The sequence below is a fragment of the Phoca vitulina genome, unplaced genomic scaffold, assembly GCF_004348235.1.
Source record: "Phoca vitulina isolate PV1807 unplaced genomic scaffold, GSC_HSeal_1.0 scaffold8, whole genome shotgun sequence".
Classification (NCBI taxonomy): Eukaryota; Metazoa; Chordata; class Mammalia; order Carnivora; family Phocidae; genus Phoca; species Phoca vitulina.
The window spans coordinates 36214863-36235813 of NW_022589711.1; the positions used below are offsets into that span (position 1 = coordinate 36214863).

General features: G+C 37.0%; 1 protein-coding gene across 1 annotated transcript in view; it reads right to left on the bottom strand.

Annotated features, from left to right (window-relative positions):
* The window catches only part of CFAP44 (cilia and flagella associated protein 44), a 155355-nt gene that overhangs the window by 26594 nt on the left and 107810 nt on the right, over positions 1 to 20951 (bottom strand). Inside the window, exons 25-27 of the mRNA XM_032406556.1 lie at positions 9623 to 9800; positions 2665 to 3165; positions 167 to 370 (exon numbers count right to left, since the gene is read on the bottom strand). Coding sequence (XP_032262447.1) covers positions 167 to 370; positions 2665 to 3165; positions 9623 to 9800 — 883 coding nt within the window. The remainder of the gene's footprint in view (positions 1 to 166; positions 371 to 2664; positions 3166 to 9622; positions 9801 to 20951) is intronic.

Here is a 20951-nt window from a genome sequence, read left to right on the forward strand (position 1 = left end):
GCAGGAATAAGAGGGGGTTGGGGGTGGGGGATGAGGAGGGACAAAAGAGAGGAGGACTAGAACAACAGGGGAAATTAAGTTGAGAAGATGAAGAAGGAAACAAAGAATCAAGTCCCCTCCATAACTAAAGGATACGGCCAGCCAGCATTCTCCTGCCGGCTCATACCTGCATATCCTGTTCTTCTTTGTCTAATGAATTAACACGCTCTTGAAGTATGTTCTCCTGTTTTTCAAAATTCTTGAGGAGAAGCATTTCTTGAAATAATGTGACATGGTGAAGGTCAGATAATTTCATCTGAGTATCTAGTTTCAGTTTCTGATGCCTCAGGAGACGGAGTTCTGCATCAAAAGTGACAATCAGTTCTTTGATCTGAGGTGGAAAAAGATTTGAGGGTGTGTTAGGAGTTAAGAACAGGTAAGTATACTTTTAAAACTACTGAACAATACTAATTTGTTTAGGTAGAAGCATTTTCTCGTTATACCGTTGTTACGGAGTAAGAATTATATGGGCTCATGTGCATGGGTATGTGTAGTCCTATAAATCAATTTATCAATATTATAAAATTTATATAAATTTATTAAGCGGTAGGGATTCTGTAACTATAATCCTTCCAGCTATTTCTTTACCATGATTAAGCCATCAAGAATGCCCTTCTTGGTGTACTATGTGGTTGAAATCAGAGACTCGGAGGTCCTTGTGTTTCTATCTGCCTCCACTTTATCCCACAGCATCTCTACATTGTCTTTCATACAGGAAGCACTACATATTCCCTTCAACTTCTTATTTTGAAAATTTTCAAACATTTCCAAAGGTGATTTAAGTTGTGACAGGGCTGCGATAAGAACGACATATCCCAAGTCCTGCTCTAGACCTTCTCCCACTGCCATCCCAAGGACTTTAGAGGCTCCATTCTGCTCTGATTTTGGCACAGCTTCTCCCTCACCCCATCCCAAAGGCAATGAAGAGATCCAGAGAGAGTCCCAGGGGCTGGTTCTCCTGAGAAAACCAGGACAATAGGTAGAAGACAAACCATTCCATGTTTTTTCTAGGCTGTGCATGATGGAGAGTCTCAACAGTCAAGAACCTGTAATGAGCGAGGGCCCAGCCCGTGGCTGAGGAGAAGGAAGAGATCTCTGGGTTTGGGACAGTGAAGAAGGAAAAAAAAAAAATTAAACTTTTACTTATGTATGGTTGTAGACTAAGTGGGCTCTTCTTTAATGTTTGTTCAACAAGTCTGAACTATTTTTAAATTTCTTTTGAGGCAGGACTATATTTTTTCAGTGTAACGCCATTCTGAAACATAGGTGTTTAAGTTTGTAAGGCTCATGCTTGTTTTGCTCTCACTCACCCGATAGCCTATAAGCTTTATGAGGATAGAGAATATGTCTGGCTTGAGTATTATTGCATCCCTATCTAACTAGCACTGTTCCTGCACAAAGAATGTCCAATAAATGTGTTGATACCATAAATAAATTAGTTACTATTAAACCAAACTTTTTTACTGGGTATCTACTATATGTCTGGCATTTTCTAGACACTGCAGGGGAATCAAAAGATGATTATATGTGGCCCTTCTCTCAAGAACTGTGTAATCTAATTTGCAAGACAAAACTAACACATATGAGCACTGAGTGATGTATAGAATTGCTGAATTGTTATACTGTACACCAAAAATGAATATAACACTGTATGTTAGTTATACTTCAATTAAAAAAACTAACACACATAAAACAGCAAGAAAGATAAGTGGAAAACATTAGGTGCTGCTTATAGGTGCAATTGGAGTTTAGACAAAAGAAGAGTATGTAATGTGGACAGAAGATTCTGGAGAAGGTTTGGAATTGGACTAAGTTTTGCATGATGACTCACATTTGAAAGGAAATCATTGCAGGTGGGAGGAAATAGCAAAGGAATAAGCAAATACAAAATTCGGAATGGGGGTGGGGAATGGGAGTGGGGAGAAGCAGGAAGAGTGAGAAAGCGAGGCTGGACAAAGCAGAGATAATGAGTGAAGAATACGTCTGGGGAGCTATAGGGGGTGCCTTCACAGGGTGGAGCCAGACAGACACTGAGGAAGGGAACTCTACACGATTGGCAGCCGGGAGCCACCTAGCCAGCAAAGGTCCTTTTCCTTCTGGATTCAGAGGACCTCCTGTACCACTGGCCCCAACATGGTCTGGCTTCCTAGAAATAAAAACAGGTGCTGTTCCAGCTCCAGAACAATTTTGAAGCCAGTCATCACCATGAACACTCCCACCAATGAGGCAAATCACACGTTAGAGAAAGAGGAGGATGTAAAAAGCAGAGGTGCCCCATTTTCTCTGGAAGTTTTTTAAATTATGTTCCATCTATCATCTGAAAGCTGCTCCATCATTTCCCCTTTACCAAGACTTCAGTTAGATGCCAATTGACATGGATTTGTCCTTAATTCTTAGCTTTTCCCAAAGCAAAACGTTTAAAAGCTCTAAAGTTCTTGGGCAGAGCACAATAATTATCAGAAGGCCATGGATGGGGAGGAAGCTAAGCCTTCAGGGAGTTGTGGGCCGGTCAGGGCTTGGGAAAGATTACTGTAGAGAAAATTTAAATCAATAAATAAGAAAGGAAATCTAGTTCTTCCCCGCTCTCCTCTCTTTCAGCTTGAAAAAGGCAGTGTCACCCCTTACCCTGTTGGTTAAATACTGTTGCATGTACAAGTGTTTAATCTCGTCCCTTTTCATAATCTCCAGCTCTATATCAATTGGATCTGCTTTTTCAAATTCCAGTAATTTTGCAGTATCTACACAGAATGCTGATGCCTTTGATGATCTAGACAATGAATCTCTTGTCATCAAATCACTGTTCTTTCTAGAAGAGAGTCTGAGGAATCCTCCACTTGAGCCTGTAGACCCTCCCTGTTCCAGCTGGGAGGATGTTTCACCCTGAATCTTCATCTGCTGTCGCTTAAAATTTAGGAGAGTTTCCTCATCATACTGAAATCTCTTTTCTGGAACTTCTTCTGGGTGTATCTGGGGGACTGGGGGAATAGGAATGTGCTTGGATATGTGAAGAATCGACTGGATGCTCTTCAGTTCTTGAACCAGGCACTGTATTTCCTCGATGACGGCCACTTTAAGGTCTCGAAGAGAGAGGATACATTTGTTCATGTTCTTTTTCTTTGAATGGGCCTGATAAAAAGAAGGAAACAAAATGACAATCCATTCACAAAGGACAGTTTGAAATATGATTTTTGTCCCATGACTGGTATGCCTAGCAAAAATCCAAGAAAAAAAAATTTATCTGATCATTTCTATTCACTACTAAGTTACTCTTTTCTTTAGCTTTTAGGCTGTTTCCCATTTAGCTTCTCCAAAAGAGGAAGACAGTGTGGATGTGACCTCTGGTATCCCTCAGGTGGCTTGTAGGGCTCAGTTCTGCTGTCTTCTTCTGACCAACCAGGGGAAGTCCTTCCTGAAGTCTTGTACTCAGCCAGAGCTGGGTGAGGGGAAGGTCATTCTTTGGTAAGGAACATACAAATGTAAATGCCTATCCCTGATGGAAACTCAAATTCCACTGGCTTAGACACATTTAGGGTTGCCCACTTAGGGCCAAACTAAAGTTTAGCCTATTCTTATTCTGCATTTTGGCCACATTATTCCTGTTACTTCTTGTGCAGGCAATGTCATGATCCTGAATTTCTGTATCATGCACACCAAGAGATTCCAGGACACTTTCTCTTGGTTCCTTCTCCATTTATCTAAGCCAAACTATGCCCCCCTGCCTCAAGCCACAGGAGCCAGAGTGGCCCATTGCTCCCTCATTACCAACTGTTTCCAAAATGCTCTTACCAGAGCCTGTAGGCACATACAGCCCTAATCTTGTGTACAATTAGACAACAAGGTGGTCCAAAGGCTATTAAGAGTTACTTTGCATAAATATACAGGTTTAAAAAAAAAGGATCAAAGGCACTTCTCCAAATTGACAGTAATACTATAGTAGTAGGGAATTTTAACATCCCACTTACATCAACGGATACATCACCCAAACAGAAAATCAACACGGAAACAGTGGCTTTGAATGACACATTAGACCAGATGGACCTAACAGATATATATAAAATATTCCATCCAAAAAGGGAATACACATTCTTTTCAAGTGCACATGGAATATTCTCCAGGATGGATCACATGTTAGGCCATAAAACAAGTCTCAATAATTCAAAAAGATGGAAATCATATCATGCATCTTTTTTGACCACAATGGTATGAAAGTTAAGGTCAATTACAAGGAAAGAACACAAATACATGGAGGTTAAATAACATACTACTCAATAATGAATGGGTCAACTGAAAAATCAAAGAGGTAGTAAAAAAAAAAAAAAGAAAATGAAAAAACAGTCCAAAATCTTTGGAATGCAGCAAAAGCAGTTCTAAGAAGGAAGATTGTAGTGATACAGGCCTACTCAAAAAACAAGAAAAAACTCAAATAAACAACCTAATTTTACACCTAAAGGAGCTAGAAAAAGAACCAAAAAAAAGCCCAAATTTAGTAGAAGGAATGAAATAATAAAGATTAGAGCAGAAATAAATGAAATAGAAACAAATAAATAAAAAATAAACAAATAAAAGATCAATGAAACAAGGAGCTGTTTTTTAAAAGATAAAATTGATAAACCTTTAGCTAGACTCATCAAGAAAAAAGGAGATGACTCAAATAAAATCAGAAGTGAAGGAGGAGAAATGACAACTGGCTCCACAGAAATACAAAAAGATTATAAGAGAATATTATGGAAAATTATATGCCAACAAATTGGACAACCTAGAAGAAATTAATAAATTCCTAGAAGCATATAACCTCCTAAAGCTGAATAAGGTATAGAAAATCTGAACAGACCTAATTATTAGCAATGAAATTCAATCAGTAATAAAAAAATTTCCAAAAAATGAAAGTCCAAGACCAGATAGACTCACTGGGGAATTTTACCAAATATTTAAAGAAGAATTAAAACCTATTCTTTTCAAATTCTTCCAAAAAATGTAGGAGGAAGAAAAGCTGCCAGGTACATTCTACAAGGCCATCATTACCCTGATACCAAAACCAGACAAAGCCACTACAAAAATAGTAATAATAACTACAGGCCAATTTGTCTGATGAACATAGATGCAAAAATCAATAAGATACTAGCAAACCAAGGTCAACAATACATTGAAAAAATTATTTACCACAATCAGGCAGGATTTATTCCAGGGGTGCAAGGGTGGTTCAATATTCACAAATCAATCAATGTCATATATCACATTAACCAGAGAAAGAATGAAAACTATATAATCATTCTAATAGATGCAGAAAAAACATTTGACAAAATTCAACATCCATTCATGATTTAAAAAAAAAAAAAAAAGCCCCAACAAAGTAGGTTTAGAGAGAACATGCCTCAACATAATAAAGGCCTTATATGAAAAGCCCACAGCTAACATCATAACTAAATGGTGAAAAACTGACAGCTTTTCCTCTGAGATTAGTAACAAGACAGAGATGTCCACTTTCACCACTTTTATTCAACATAATACTGGAAGTCCCAGCCACAGCAATCAGACAAGAAAAAGAAATAAAAGGCATCCATATTGGTAAGGAAGAAGTAAAACTGTCACTATTTGTACATGACAGGATACTATATATAGGAAAAATCATAAGGAGACCATCAAAAATCTACTAGAACTGGTAAATTAATTCTGCAAAGCTGCATGATACAAAATTAATATAAAGGAATTTGTTGCATTTCTATACACTAATAACAAAGTAGCAGAGAGAGAAACTAAGAAAACAATTTACAATTGCACCAACAAGAATAAAATACCTAGGAATAAACTTAACCAAGGAAGTGAAAGATCTATACTCTGAAAGCTATAAAACATTGATGAACAAATTGAAGAAGACACAAATAAATGGAAAGATAGTCCATGCTCATGGATTGGAAGGATTAATATTGTTAAAAATATCTATACTACCCAAATCAATCTACATATCTAATGCAATCCCTATCAAAATACCAACAGCATTTTTCACAGAACTACAACAAATAATTCTAAAACTTGTATGGAACCACTAAAGACCCCAAGTAGCCAAAGCATCTTAAGAAAAAAGAACAAAACTGGAGGTATCATAATCCCAGATTTCATGACATACTACAAAGGTGTAGTGAACAAAACAGTATGGTGCTGGCACAAAAATAGACACTTAGATCAAAGGACAGAATTGAAAACCCAGAAATAAACCCATGCTTATATGGTCAATTAATCTATAACAAAGAAGGCAGGAATATACAATGGGGGAAATATAGTCTCTTCAACAAATGGTGCTGGAAAAATTGGAAAGCTACATGCAAAGGAATGAAACTAGACCACTTTCTTATACCATACACAAAAATGAACTCAAAATGGATTAGAGACCTAAATGTGAGACCTAAAACCATAAAATTCCTAAAAGAAAACATAGGCAGTAATTTCTTTAACATCAATCATAGAAACATCTTTGCAGATAGGTCTCTTAAGGCAAGAGAAACAAAAGCAGAACTAAACTGTTGGGACTACACCAAAATAAAAACGTTTTGCACAACAAAGGAAATAATCAACAAAATCAAAAGGGAACCCAGTGAATTGGAGAAGATATTTGTAAATTATATATCCAATAAGGAGTTAACATCCAAAATATATAAGGAACTTATACAACTCAACACCAAAAAAAATCCAATTAAAAAATAGTCAGAGGAACTGAATAGACATTTCCAAAGAAGACATACAAATGGCCAACAGACACATGAAAAGGTGCTCAATGTCACTAATCATCAAGGAAATGCAAATCAAAACTACAATGAGGTATCACCTTACACCTGTCAAATGGCTAGTATCAAAAAGACAAGAAAAAACAAGTGTTGGCAAGGATGTGGAAAAAAAGAAATCCTCATGCACTATTAGTGTGAATGTAAATTGGTGCAACCACTGTGGAAAATGGTATGGAGGTTCCACAAAAAATTAAAAATAGAACTACCATATGATCCAACAATACCACTTATGGGTATTTATCTGAAGAAAATGAAAACACTAATTTGAAAATATATATACACCCACAGGTTTACTGCAGCATTATTTACAATAGTCAAGATATGGAAGCAACCCAAATGTCCATCCATAGATGAATGGATAAAGAAGAGGTGGTATATACATACAATGAAATATTCATCCATAAAAAGGATAAGATCTTGCCATTTGTGATAACATGGATGGCCCTAGAGTATATTATGCCAAGTGAAATAACTCAGAGAAAGGCAAATACCTTATGATTTCACTCATGTGGAATTTAAGAGACAAAACAAAGAGAAACAAAAAAAAACAGACTCTTAAATACAGAGAATTGGTGGTTGCCAGAGGTAGGGTGGGGGGTTGGGTAAAATAGACCGGGATTGAGAGGTACAAACCTCTAGTTAGAAAATAAATAAGTCACAGAGATGAAAAGTACAGCATAGGGAATATAGTCAATAAGATTGGAGTAATGTTGTTTAGTAACAGATGGTGACGACATTTATTGTGGTGAGCACTGAGTAATGTATAGATTTGTTGAGTCATTATATTGTATACCTGAAACTAATATAACACTGAATGTTATACTTCAAAAAAAAGGCACTTCTCCAGGCAGTCTTATAAAACTTACCTGTGTGATTACTACCTATGAAGCAAGAACACTGTAACAAAATAGAGATGTTTTACATACTTAAAAATAAACCTTTAAAGGGGTGCCTGGGTGGCTCAGCTGTTAAGCAGCTGCCTTCAGCTCAGGTCATGATCCCAGGGCCCTGGGATCGAGCCCCACGTCAGGCTCCCTGCTCAGTGGGAAGCCTGCTTCTCTCTCTCCCACTCCCCCGCTTGTGTTCCCTCTCTTGCTGTGTCTCTCTCCATCAAATAAATAAATAAAATCTTTAAAAAAAAAAAAAAAAGAATAAACCTTTAAAGCATTAAGATGTAAACTCAAAACCCAGCACCTATGTGAATGGGTGACCTCTTTGAAGCATCTGGAAGACTGAGAATTAAGCTTAAAAGAACAAACCTAAGCCAGCCTGATGACTGTTAGGTTCACCTCTTTGAGGAGCCCTCTTTACACACCACACTTTCTTTTTAGTTTTCCAAATACCCCACATACCTAAACAATGGCCACAGGGAAGGGGAATATATAATATGCTATTTCCAAAAAAAAACTTGATACTTTAGTGATTTTTAATTTAGCCATGACAGTAATGACCATTTATTGACTGTGACCTTCACATTAACTTTATGAAGTAGACTAGATAGGTCTTATTGTTAATTGGTATTAATACCCCTTTTACAGATAATATAACCGAGGCTTAGGGAGATTTACATGACCAGCAAAGTTTACATGGCTATTAAGTGGCAGAGATGGGAACAGAATTCTTCTCTGACTTGTAGAATAGTGTGCTCTACATTATTTTATGCTGTTTTAATAAGATGGATTTCAGTGTAATGTAGTTCAAGACATCATACCTGTCCATCATCTCTAGCTAGATTATGAAATTTCAGATTGGATGACTAGAAGATTGTAGTCAAAAAAGTGTTTCTCTATGATGATGGATGGAACATGATAAATGAAACAAGAATTACCTTAGATGAACAGCTAGAAAAACAATCTAAATGGTCACTAAGAAAATGTTCAAAATGTCTGCTTAAACAGAAAGGCATAGCTATGAGCTATGAAAATTTATATATGGATATGATTTGCCATAATAGGACCCTTTGTACTGCTGGTGTGTCCTGCATCTTTGGTGAAATTGAAAAAGACTCTTTCTTTCCTCAAGATACTTTACTTCCATTTGCCAGAAAAATATAAAATATTCTAATATATTATATCTATGATATGATTGGCACTCTTTTCAATGTGATGTCTTGTAATGTGCAAACTACATGGCCATAGTAGGTGACCATGTACCCAATTCTCAAAATGGTGGCTCAGATACCCTCTGAGTCTCTATGTGTGAAAAGTCACTTGTCCGTCAAATTAAGGAGTTACTATGACAGGGAGAGGAGACTTTAGTAAGAAAATGGGGATGAGAAATCAGGATAATTGGAAGCAGTTTGGCAGAATGCAGATAAAATTTTTTTAAAGGAATATGTTATTGGTTATTATTGAGACACCTACAAAATTTTTAAGTCATAAAAAAAGAAAAAGGCTAAACAATGGCCGGCCTTTTCCCTAAGTCTTTGGCAATCCACAGCAGCCAAAAACTATATCCAACAAGGACATGTTTGAATTTCAGAAATTCAAAGTCTATAAAATATAGCCATGAGCTTATCATGAGTTCAGTTTCACCCATGAAACGTATTTAGCCAAGTAATTAACTTGAAGGCTGGTTCTGCCATATTAGCTAAATAATCATGGACAAATCTTTTGTCCTCTATGGGCCTCAGTTTCCTCATTTGTAAAAAGGAGGCATTCTAAAAAATCATAAAGATCTTTTCCACTTCTAAATTTCTATAACCATATATCCTTATAGACCATCTAGTGAAATGCGTGATTTCAGCAGAATTCCATTAAAAACTCAGGGTGCCTCTCATTGTCATGAAAGCTGTGGGTAAGTACCATGGAGTCTAGGTGTCCCAGTTCCTCCTCCTTCTTGGCAGCATTTACTCTCATGTGCTCAGGTATCTTATAGTCTGAGGCTGTCTTCAGATTGAAGTCTCCCATATACAACTGGGCCTCCTTGATGGCTTGAACATCTTTGGGATCTTCAAAGTCATCCTGAGGTTTACTCTTGTACCTATCAGAAAAAGAGAGAACCCAGCCACAAATGTAACAATAAACTTTAGTTTGTCTACTATATGTATATAATCAAATTCAGTCATAAAGCAAACGTAGAATTCTGAATCTGTAGTACTACTTTTATCTGCAGAGCCCAAGCATTTTTTTTAAGTTAACGACTACAGACCTTCTCAACTTATAATGGGGTTATGTACCAATAAACCCATAGTTGAAAATATTATAAATCACATGCATTCAGTACACCTAACTTACCTAACATTATAGTTTAGCCTAGCTCACCTTAAACATACTCGGAACACTTATGTTAGCCTATAGTTGGGAAAAATTAATACAAAGCCCATTTCACAAAAAGTGTTGAATATCTCATGTAATTTACTGACTACTGTACTGAAAGTAAAAAAACAGAATGGTTGTAAGTGTATTGATAGTTTATCCCCAACACCATGTAGCTGACTTGGAGCTGTGGTTCACTGCTTCCGCGTAGTATCATGAGAAGGTATCATACTCATATATCACTAGCCTGGGAAAAGATCAAAATTCAAAGTACAGTTTCTACGGAATGCATATCACTTTCACACTATTGTAAAACCAAAAAAATCAAGTCAAACTACCTTAAGTTGGGGACCCTCTGTATTTTTACAGCACCTCAAGCAAAGTCATAATGAAATAAATAAAACCCCATTATCAGATGGTGCTGAAATAATCTGAATCATTTTTAGGCTTTTGTTCATTTCTAAGTGATTTATATCAAGATGGTTATTTACTCCTTCAACAGACATTAAGCCATAGAGACAGAGTAGGTGTAGTTTAATCAGTAGAAATTTACCTTTTTTTTTAAATAATGTGATTGTCATAAAATTTTCAAAAAAAGGCATCTAGTTAAAAATGATAATAATGAGCATATGTATTTGCCTCCTGCTCTCTCCCCAAATTCCATGGAAATGATGGTGTGGAGGTATTAAAGGGAATAAATCGGGAAGGCTGAGAATAAGATAGAAAGCCATGAGCAAACCAGTGATAGCAATTTTAAAGGATAAATCAAAGTAGAGAAAACTGTGGCCCAGAATATCCCCAGGGAAGGCTATAAAAAAGATTGAACATGATCTTATCAGTAGAGGTCCTAGGGAGCTCCAAGCACAGATATCAAAAGACCCAACTACCTAATTCTGTAAAGTGAAGCCTGTCAGTCAACATGAACATGTACACAGAGCTTGCAGTCAGCCCTTTAGGAAAACAAACACATACAAAAGCAGAGGAAACACATGTTATCTAATGTACTGATAATTGTTCCTTTGTGTAAGATAGCACTAAAAGGAAGGATTAATAGTTTAAAAAGGAAAGGAAGTGAAGAAAAGAGAGAGAGGAAGGAAAGAAAGAAAAAGGAAGGGAGGAAGGGAGGTAAGGGAAGAAGAATGAATGAAAGGAAGGAAAGAAGGGAGGGAGGGAGGGAGTGAGGAAGGGAGGGAAGACAGAAAGAGAGAAAGAAAGGAAAGAAGGAACGAAAGAAAGAGCAAGCAGATACTTCAGCTCTGGCCATGTGAGGAAAACAAGGCCCATAATTATCCTCATGCTATAAATAACTAGAAAACTGAGCAAAAAAAATATGAAACTATGTTCAGACATTGAATAACAGGCAGCACAGGACTATAATTCATGTGAGAAGTGAAAAAAAATAATCCTTACTCTCTCTATTTCTGCATGGAGTAAAGTATCAGACTGTGGAATAGTGTTGAAATCCAAAATATTAGTCCAGTAATCTCAATGATTAAGGTTATAAAGATGAGAGTTCAGAGAAGCCAGAATGGTTAGAATTTAGAGGAAAAAATATCAGAGCTACACACAAAACAATGTCTTCAGAAATTCACATAGGGCTCTCTTGAGTTTTTGACCACGTATTAACCTGTACATGTAAAACATCATGAAGATAAGTAAAGAACATCTGGGGGAAATACAATTATTAGGAAGCTGTAAAACAAGTAATTCTCATAGTTTACACATGGCTTGAAATCACTCATGAGTTCATCAGCTGGAGAGACCTTGTTAAAGGTAGGGAACATTCAGTAGAAACACTTAAAGAGTCATGCCTTCAAAGTAGGAAAAACAAAAGATCTGGACATCATCAATCATCCAGTCCTCACTGACATTTATAGAAAACTACACCAAAGAACACAAGAAAACACATTCTTTTTCAAGCACACATTGAATTTTCATGAAGACAGACTGTATGCAGGCCCATACAACTCCCAATAAATTTATAAGAATTTAAACCATGCGAACTATTGGGAAATTAAATAGCATACTTAAAAATAAACTATGGGGCATCTGGGTGGTTCAGTTGGTTAAGCCTCTGACTCTTGATTTTGGCTCAGGTCATGATCTCATGGTTATGTTATCAAGCCCTGCATCCAGCTCTGCACTCAGCACTTAATCTGCTTGAGATTCTCTCTCTCCCTCTGCCCCTCCCCCTGCTCTCTCCCTTTCTCTAAAATAAATAAATAAAATCTTTTAAAAAATAAATCATAATCAACAAGAAATCACAGGGGATATTAGAAAATATTTTGGACAGGGGCTCCTGGGTGGTGCAGTTGGTTAAGCATCTGCCTTCAGCTCAGGTCATGATCCCAGGGTCCTGGGATCGAGCCCCATGTCAGGCTCCCTGCTCAGTGGGAAGCCTGCTTCTCCTTCTCCCCCTGGCTTGTGCTCTTTCTCTCTCTCTCTCTCTCACTTGCTCTTGCTCATTCCCTTTCTCTCTCAAATAAAAAAATATTTAAAAAATATATTTTGGACAAAATGATGCTGAAAATATATCAGAACTTGTGAAATGAAGCTCAGTGTTTCATTTATACTTTAAATTTATACTTAAATTTATACTTCAAATGCTTATAATTAAAAAAGAAGTATAAAATCAAAGCTTACAGCTTAAACTTAAAACTTAAACAGTGAAAAAGAATTAACTAATCCCAAATTAATAAGAATAAAGGAAATGATAGAGAACAGAAATATCAATGACATAGAAAGCTGACAAGCAATATTTCTAAAAATCTGTGACCAAAAGTTAGTTCCTTGAAAAGATCAATAAAATTGATAAGTCTTTTGCTGGAATGATCAAGAAAAAGAGAAAAGATACAAATTAATGATATCAAAAATAAAACAAGGGACAATGCAACAGATACTACAGAAATTTAAGTAATAAGGCAATAGTATGAACTATTTTATGCCAATAAATTTGATAACCAGATAAAATGCACAAATTCCTTGAAAGATACAAATTACCAAAACTGATCCAAGAGGAAATACAGAATCTGAGTAACACTATAACTATGAAAAATTGGAATTTGTATTTATAACCTCTCAATATTCCATGTCCATTTGGCTCATTGATAAATTCTATCAAATATTTAAGAAATAAATAATATGAAGCCTCCAATCTTTCAGAAAATAGAAGAGAAAGGAAAACTTCTCATCTCATTTTATGCAACTAGTCTTACCCTGATAACAAACCAGAAAAGATATTACATAACAATAAAACTAGAGACCAATAGTCTTTATTTAAAAAGATACAAAAGTCCATAACAAAATGCCAGCAAATCAAATCCAGCAATATATATTTTTGGAAAATGTGAAAAGCCTATTTTTCCAGTTTATTGAGATATGATTGCATGTAATATTGTATCAGTTTAGGGTGTACAACATAATGATTTCATACATGTATCTATTGCAAAATGTTTGCCACAATAAGTTTAGTTAACATCCATCCACATAGTTATAATTTTTTTTCTTGTGGTGAGAATTTTTAAGAGTTACCCTCTTAGCAACTTTCAAATACACAATACAGTACTGTTAACTAGTCATATTGTATATTACCTCTCCAGAACTTATTTATCTTATAAATAGAAGTTTGTACCATTTGACCACCTTCCTCCCCAACTCCCCACCTCTAGCAATCATCAATATGTTCTGTTTCAATGAGTTCAGGGTTTTTAGATTTCACATATAAGGAAAATCATATAGTATTTGTTCTTCTCTGACTTATTTTACTTAGTATAATGCCCTCAAAGTCCACTGGTATTGTTGTAAATGACAGAATTTCTCTTTTTTAAGGCTGAAAAATATTCCAGTGTATGTATGTATCATAACTTCTTTATCCATATGACCATTAATGGAAACTTAGGTTGTTTCCATGTCTCAACTATTGTTATTAATGCTGCAGTGAACACGGGAGTGCAGACATCTCTTCAAAGACCATTTTAGTTTTCTTTGTCTATATACCCAGAAGTGGGATTGCTGGACCATATGGTAATCTTATTTTTAAATTTCTGAGGAACCTCCATACTGTTTTCCATAGTGGCTGCACTAGTTTATGTTCCCATCAATAGTACAGAAAGTTCCCTTTTTCCCACATTTTGCCAATAGTTGTTATCTCTTGTCCTTTTGATGACAGGTATTCTAACAGGTGTGAGGTGATCTCATTGTAGTTTCGATTTGCATTTCCCTGATGATTAGTGACGTTCAGCACTGTTTTCATGTACTTAATGGCCTTTTGTAGGTCTCCTTTGAAAAATGTCTATATACATCCTCCATCCACTTTTAAATCTGGTTTTTTGTTATTAAGTTGTAAAAGTTCTTTATGTATTTTGGATATTAACCCCTTATCGGATATATGATTGTGAATACATTCCCTAAGTTGCCCTTTCATTTTTTTGATAGTTGCCTTTACTGTACATAAGCTTTTTAGTTTGCTATAGTCCCACTTGTTTATTTTTGTTTTTGTTGCCTTTGCTTTTGGTGTCAAAAATGTGTGTAAAAAATCATTGCCAAGACCAATGTTGAGGGACTTACCACCCATGTTTTCTTCTAGGAGTTTTATGGGTTCAAGTCTTACATTCAAGTCTTTAATTCATTTTGCATTAATTTTCATGTATGGTGTGAAACACTGGTCCAGCGTCATTCCTTTGCACGTGGCAGTTTAGTTTTCCCAACACCATTTATTGGAGAGACTGCCCTTTCCCCAATATATAGTCTTGGCTCCTTTGTCATAAATTGACCATATATGCATGGACCATTTATTTCTGGTCTATTCTATTTCATTAATTGGGTCTCTGTTTTTATGCCAATGCCATATTGTTTTCATTGCTATAGCTTTGTAACATAGTTTGAAGTCAGAGAGTATATTTTTATATTTATTTTTATTTATTTTTCCTTCTCAATATGGCTTTGGCTATTCAGGATCTTTTATGGTTCCATGCAATTTTTAGGATTGCTTTTACTATTTCTGTGGGATTTTGACAGGGACTGCACTGAGTCTATAGATTCCTTTGGATAGTACAGATATCTTAACAATATTAAGTTTTCTAACCCATGCATGAAATGTCTATTTATTTATGTCTTCAATTTCCTTCATCAATGTCTTATTGTTTCCACTGTACAGATATTTCATATCCTTGGTTAAATTTATTCCTAAGTATTTTATTCCTTTTGATGTGATTATAAATGGGTTTTCCTAATTTCTCTGATAGTTTATTGTTAATATATAAAAACAACTGATTTTTGTATATTTATTGTATCTTGCCCTTTACTGAATTCATTATTAGTTTTAATGGTATTTTGAGTCTTTAGGATTTTCTATATATAATATGTCATCTGCAAATAGACAGATGTACTTCCTTCCCAATCTGGATTCTTTTTTTTCCTTGCCTAACTGTTCTAGCTAAGACTTCTACTACTATGTTGACAAGTAGCAAGAGTGAACATCCTTGTTCCTGATTTCAGAGGGAAAGCTTTCAGCTTTTCATCATTGAGAATGATGTTAGCTGTCAGCTTGTCATATGTGGCCTTTATTATGTTAAGGTATGTTCCTACTATATCCACTTTGGTGAGAATTTTGTCATGAGTAGATGTTGAATTTTGTCAAATGCTTTTCTTGCATTTCTTGAGATGATCATGTGATTTTTGATGGCTTGCACAATCACAAAGGTCTGAAAGACAACTGAGTTCAGGCCAAGCTGATATAGTTTAAGATGGCAACATAGGAAGACCTTGAACTCCTCTCTTCCACAGACACACTAAATCTACACCTATTTATAAAGCAATTTCTTCCAAAGAATAACTGAGGGCTGACTTAACAGCTTCAAAAGATAGACCACACAGAGAACAGCAAGAGAGATGAAGACATGGTAACAAAGGGAACCACCACTCTGATGCTGTGAAACTACAGTAGGAAGTATAGGACTGAGGGACCGTGAGCAGATCAGTTGAAAGCTGCAGCTTAGAAGGGCATCTAGAGAGAGGAGTTAAGATGGAGGAGTAGTAGGAGCACCCTGGGATCACCTCATCCCTCGAACACAGCTAGATTAACATCAAATCATTTGGAACACCTAGGAAATCAATGTGAGGATTGGGAGAATGATCTGCATGGTCAGAGGGAGAGAACGTGGCAAGTATGAGGCACATAGACTTGAACTGGGGAGAGAAAAGCCATGGTGCTTCAGTGGGCAGGGAGCCCTTTCTGCAGAGAGAATAGAGAGAGAAAGAGAGGGAGAGAGAGTACCACGTTAGGTTTGCACAAGAAAACACCTCGCCAAAACCACTGACTGGGGAGTTGAAAGGAACTGAGCATTGCAAATTTCTGCAAGCAGTGTGTGTAGCTCAAATTCTGAGGTTTTGAAAGTGAGTGACTTTCACCGGAGTCAAGCCATGGTGGGTGCTTCTAAAGAAAAGGACAGTTCAGGTCTGGGAGCGGAAAGCATGGTATAGGGATCCTGTGGGTAACACTGGGAGAAAATGATCCCCTTACTGGAGTACATTTGGAAGAGGGTATATTGCCTCTCCAAGGACAAAAGACCCTGCAGGCACCATCAAGCAGCTTTTCATCTGCAGGGGACAGAGGTGCACACAAAAGACAGATAACCTGATCACAGCTTTTCACTGTGCTTCACCATAGACTCTGGGCACCTGTGCAGGTGTGTGACTGTTTTCCTGTGATGAAACAGCACTAGACATGGCGAGGCTCTCTCCTGGAGGAGGGGAGCAGGTCCACACAATGCCAGGTCATTTAAGATTTGGAGTTTTGAATCCCAGCTGCACTCCAGAGATAAGAGGCAGGAAATCTGCAGTGCCAGGCATAACAAGAGCCCCAAGCACAGATGAGGTGAGGGCAGGGATCTGACAAAAGCCTGGGACACAAAAGGGGAGACTGTTTACTCTTTTGTGAGGACTTCTTGAACAGCAACAGGTGCAAGATCCCCTGTCCTGGGAGGAGAGAGTGGGGTGGCACCATTTTCTCCCTCGCCACCAATATGGTCAGACTTCAATGAGAAACACAGCATTCCCAGTGGGGGTGGGAGTCACTTATAACAAATTCTACCCCCCTGCACCCTGCAAGTGCATAGTTACTAGGCAGGTCTGACTGTGAGGCAGAGCAGCAGACACTCCCCCAGAAGACCAACATAGGTACCCCACATGCACCAAGTCTACTGATCATGGAGTGTTCCAAAGTGTCAGCTTAAGTTCTGGTGGAAATAGGATGAGCCTTCTTTTTTCCCCTTTTTTTCCTCTTTGGAATCAGGCTTATAGTTTTTTGTTTGTTTCTTGTTTTTTCATTTCCTTTTCTCTTTTTTTGGATCAGGTGTCTCCCCCCACCCCGCCCCGGCTTTCTTTTTCTTTGGAATCAGGCTTATAGTTTCTTGTTTGTCAGTTTGGGTTTTTTTTTGTTGTTGTTACCTCTGTTCCTTTTCTTTTTCTCTCTTTTTTTCAGATCAGGGTTTGTTTGTTTGTTTGTTTTCTTTACCAGGCTTATTTTAAGAGACAAATCAAAGCACACCTAGTTAAAGGTCCAAACACTCCCCACTGTAAGCAAGGAGGAACTCTGCATAGGACTGATCTGTGGGAAAGAGCAGCCAAAACACAACAGCAGAGTGCACACAGCATATACCAGAAACACTTACTGAAGTACCAGGCCCTGGGCAGTGTATGACCCCTTCTTAATATACCATTACTCCCAAGAACAGGAAACATACAAAATGACAAGACAGAAGAATTCTCCCCAAAAGAAAGATGAAGAAGAAATCACAGCCAGGGATTTTCTCAAAACAGATATAAGCAATATATCCGAACAAGAATTTAGAACAGCAATCATAAGAATACAGCTGGGCTTGAAAGAAGCATAGAAGACACCAGAGAAACCCTTCCTGTAGTGATAAAAGACCTAAACACTAGTCAGGCCAAAATAAAAAATGCTATAACTGAGATAGAAAACCAACTGGATGTAATCACAGCAAGGATGGAAGAAGCAGAGGAATGGATATGTGATACAGAAGATAAAATTATGGAAAATAATGAAGCTGAAAATAAGAGGGAAAGAAAACTATTAGATCACGAAGGTAGATTTAGGGAACTCAGCGATTCCATAAAGTGCAATAATACCCAGATCATAGGAATTCCAGAAGAAGAAGAAGAAGAGTAGGAAAAAGGGGCAGAAGGTTTATTTGAACAAATTATAGCTGAGAACTTCCCTAATCTGGGGGAAGGAAACAGGCATTCAAATCCAAGAGGCACAGAGAACTCCCCTCACAACCAACAAAAACAGGTTAACATCTAGACATATCATAGTGAAACTTGCAAAATACAAAGATAAAGAGAATTCTGAAAGCAGCTAGGGAGAAAAGGTCCTCAACCTACAAGGGTAGACACACAAAGTTAGCAGCAGACCTGTCTACAGAAACCTGGAAGGCCAGAAAGTACTGGCATGATATATTCAACATGCTAAATGGGAAAAATGTGCAGCCAGGAATACTTTATCCAGTAAAGCTGTCATTCAGAATAGGAGAGATAAAAGAGTTTCCAAGACAAGTAAAAACTAAAGGAGTTCATGAACACTAAATCAGCTCTGCAAGAAATGTTAAAGGGGACCCTTTGAGTGGGAATGAGACCAAAAGCCACAAAGACTAAAAAGGAACAGAGACAGTCTACAGGAATAGTGACTTTACAGGTAAACAATGGCACTACATTTATATCTATCAATATTTACTCTGAATGTAAATGGACTAAATGCTCTAATCAAAACACATATGGTATCATAATGGATAAAAAAAAAGACCCATTGATATCCTGCTTACAAGACTTACAAGAGACTCATTTTAGACCCAAGACACCTCCAGATTGAAAGTGAGGGGGTGGAGAACCATTTATCATGCTAGTAGACATCAAAAGAAAGCTGGAGTAGCCATATTTATATCAGATAAACTAGATTTTAAACCAAAGACTGTAAGAGATGACCAGGGGCACCATCTCATAATAAACAAGATCTAACAATTGTAAATATTTATGTCCCCAACTTGGGAGCAGCCAAATACATAAATCAATTAATAACAAACTTAAAGAAACTCATTAATAATAACACAATAATAGTAGGGGACTTTAACACCCCATTCACAACAATGGACAAATCATCTAAACAGAAGATCAACAAGGAAACTGATGGCTTTGAATGACACACTGGACCAGATGGACTTAAAAGATATATTCAGAACATTTCATCCTAAAGCAGAATATACATTCTTTTCAAGTGCACATGGAACATTCTCCAGAAGAGATCACATACTGGGCCACAAATCAGGCTTCAACTAGTACAAAATGACTGAGATCATACCATGCATATTTTCAGACTACAACACTATGAAAATGAAGTCAATCACAAGAAAAAAATTGGAAAGACCACAAATACATGGAAATTAAACAACATCCTACTAAAGAATGAATGGGTTAACTAGGATATTAAAGAAGAAATTTTTTAAAATACATGGAAGCAAATGAAAATGAAAACACAACAGTCCAAAACCTATGGGATACAGCAAAGGCGGTCATGAGAGGGAAGTATATAGCAATACAGGCCTTCCTCAAGAAGAAAAGTCTCAAATACACAATCTAACCTTACACCTAAAGGAGCTACCCTACAACCCAGCAATTGCACTACTGGGTATTTACCCCAAAAATACAAATGCAGTGATCTGAAGGGGCATCTGCACCCCAATGTTTATAGCAGCAATGTCCACCATAGCCAAACTATGGAAAGAGCCCAGCTGTCCATCTACAGATGAATGGATAAAGAAGATGTGGTATATACATGTTTTATATATTCATACATATGAATATATATATATGACATATTCATATATATTCATATATATGGTGAATATTACGCAGCCATCAAAAAAATAAAATCTTGCCATTTGCAACAATGTGGATGGAACTAGAGGGTATTATGCTAAACAAAATAAGTCAATCAGAGAAAGACAATTATCATATGATCTCACTCATATGTGGAATTTAAGAAACAAGGCAGAGGATCATAGGGGAAGAGAGGAAAAAAATGAAACAGGACAAAACCAGAGAGGGAGACAAATCATGAGAGACTCTTAATCATAGGAAACAAACTGAGCATTGCTGGAGGGGAGGGGTGTGGGGAGATGGGGTAACTAGGTGATGGACATTGGGGAGGGTATGTGTTGTAATGAGCACTGGGTATTATATAAGACTGATGAATCACAGACCCCATACCCCTGAAATAATATATGTTAATTAATTGAATTTAAATTTTTAAAAAATCCAAAAAAATTTTAATTTTTTAAAAAAAGACCCCAAATAGCCAAAGCAATCTTTTTTTTTTTTTTAAGATTTTATTTATTTGACAGAGAGAGACACAGCAAGAGAGGGAACACAAGCAGGGGGAGGGTCAGAAGGAGAAGCAGACTCCCTGCCGAGCAGGGAGCCCGATGCGGGGCTCGATCCCAGGACCCTGGGATCATGACCTGAGCCGAAGGCAGCCGCTTAATGACTGAGCCACCCAGGCGCCCCTAGCTAAAGCAATCTTGAAAACAAAAAAGCAAAGCTGGAGGCATCACAATTCCAACTTCAAGTTACATTACAAAGCTTCAGTGATCAAGACAATATGGTGTTGGCACAAAAACAGACACATAGATCAATGGAACAGAGTGTAAAACCCATAAATGAACCCACAACTACATGGTCAATTAATCTTCAACAAAGCAGGAAAGAATATCCAATGGAAAGAGTCTCTTTGACAAATGGTGTTGAGAAAACTGGACAGCAACATGCAAAAGAATGAAACATGACCACTTTCTTACACCATACA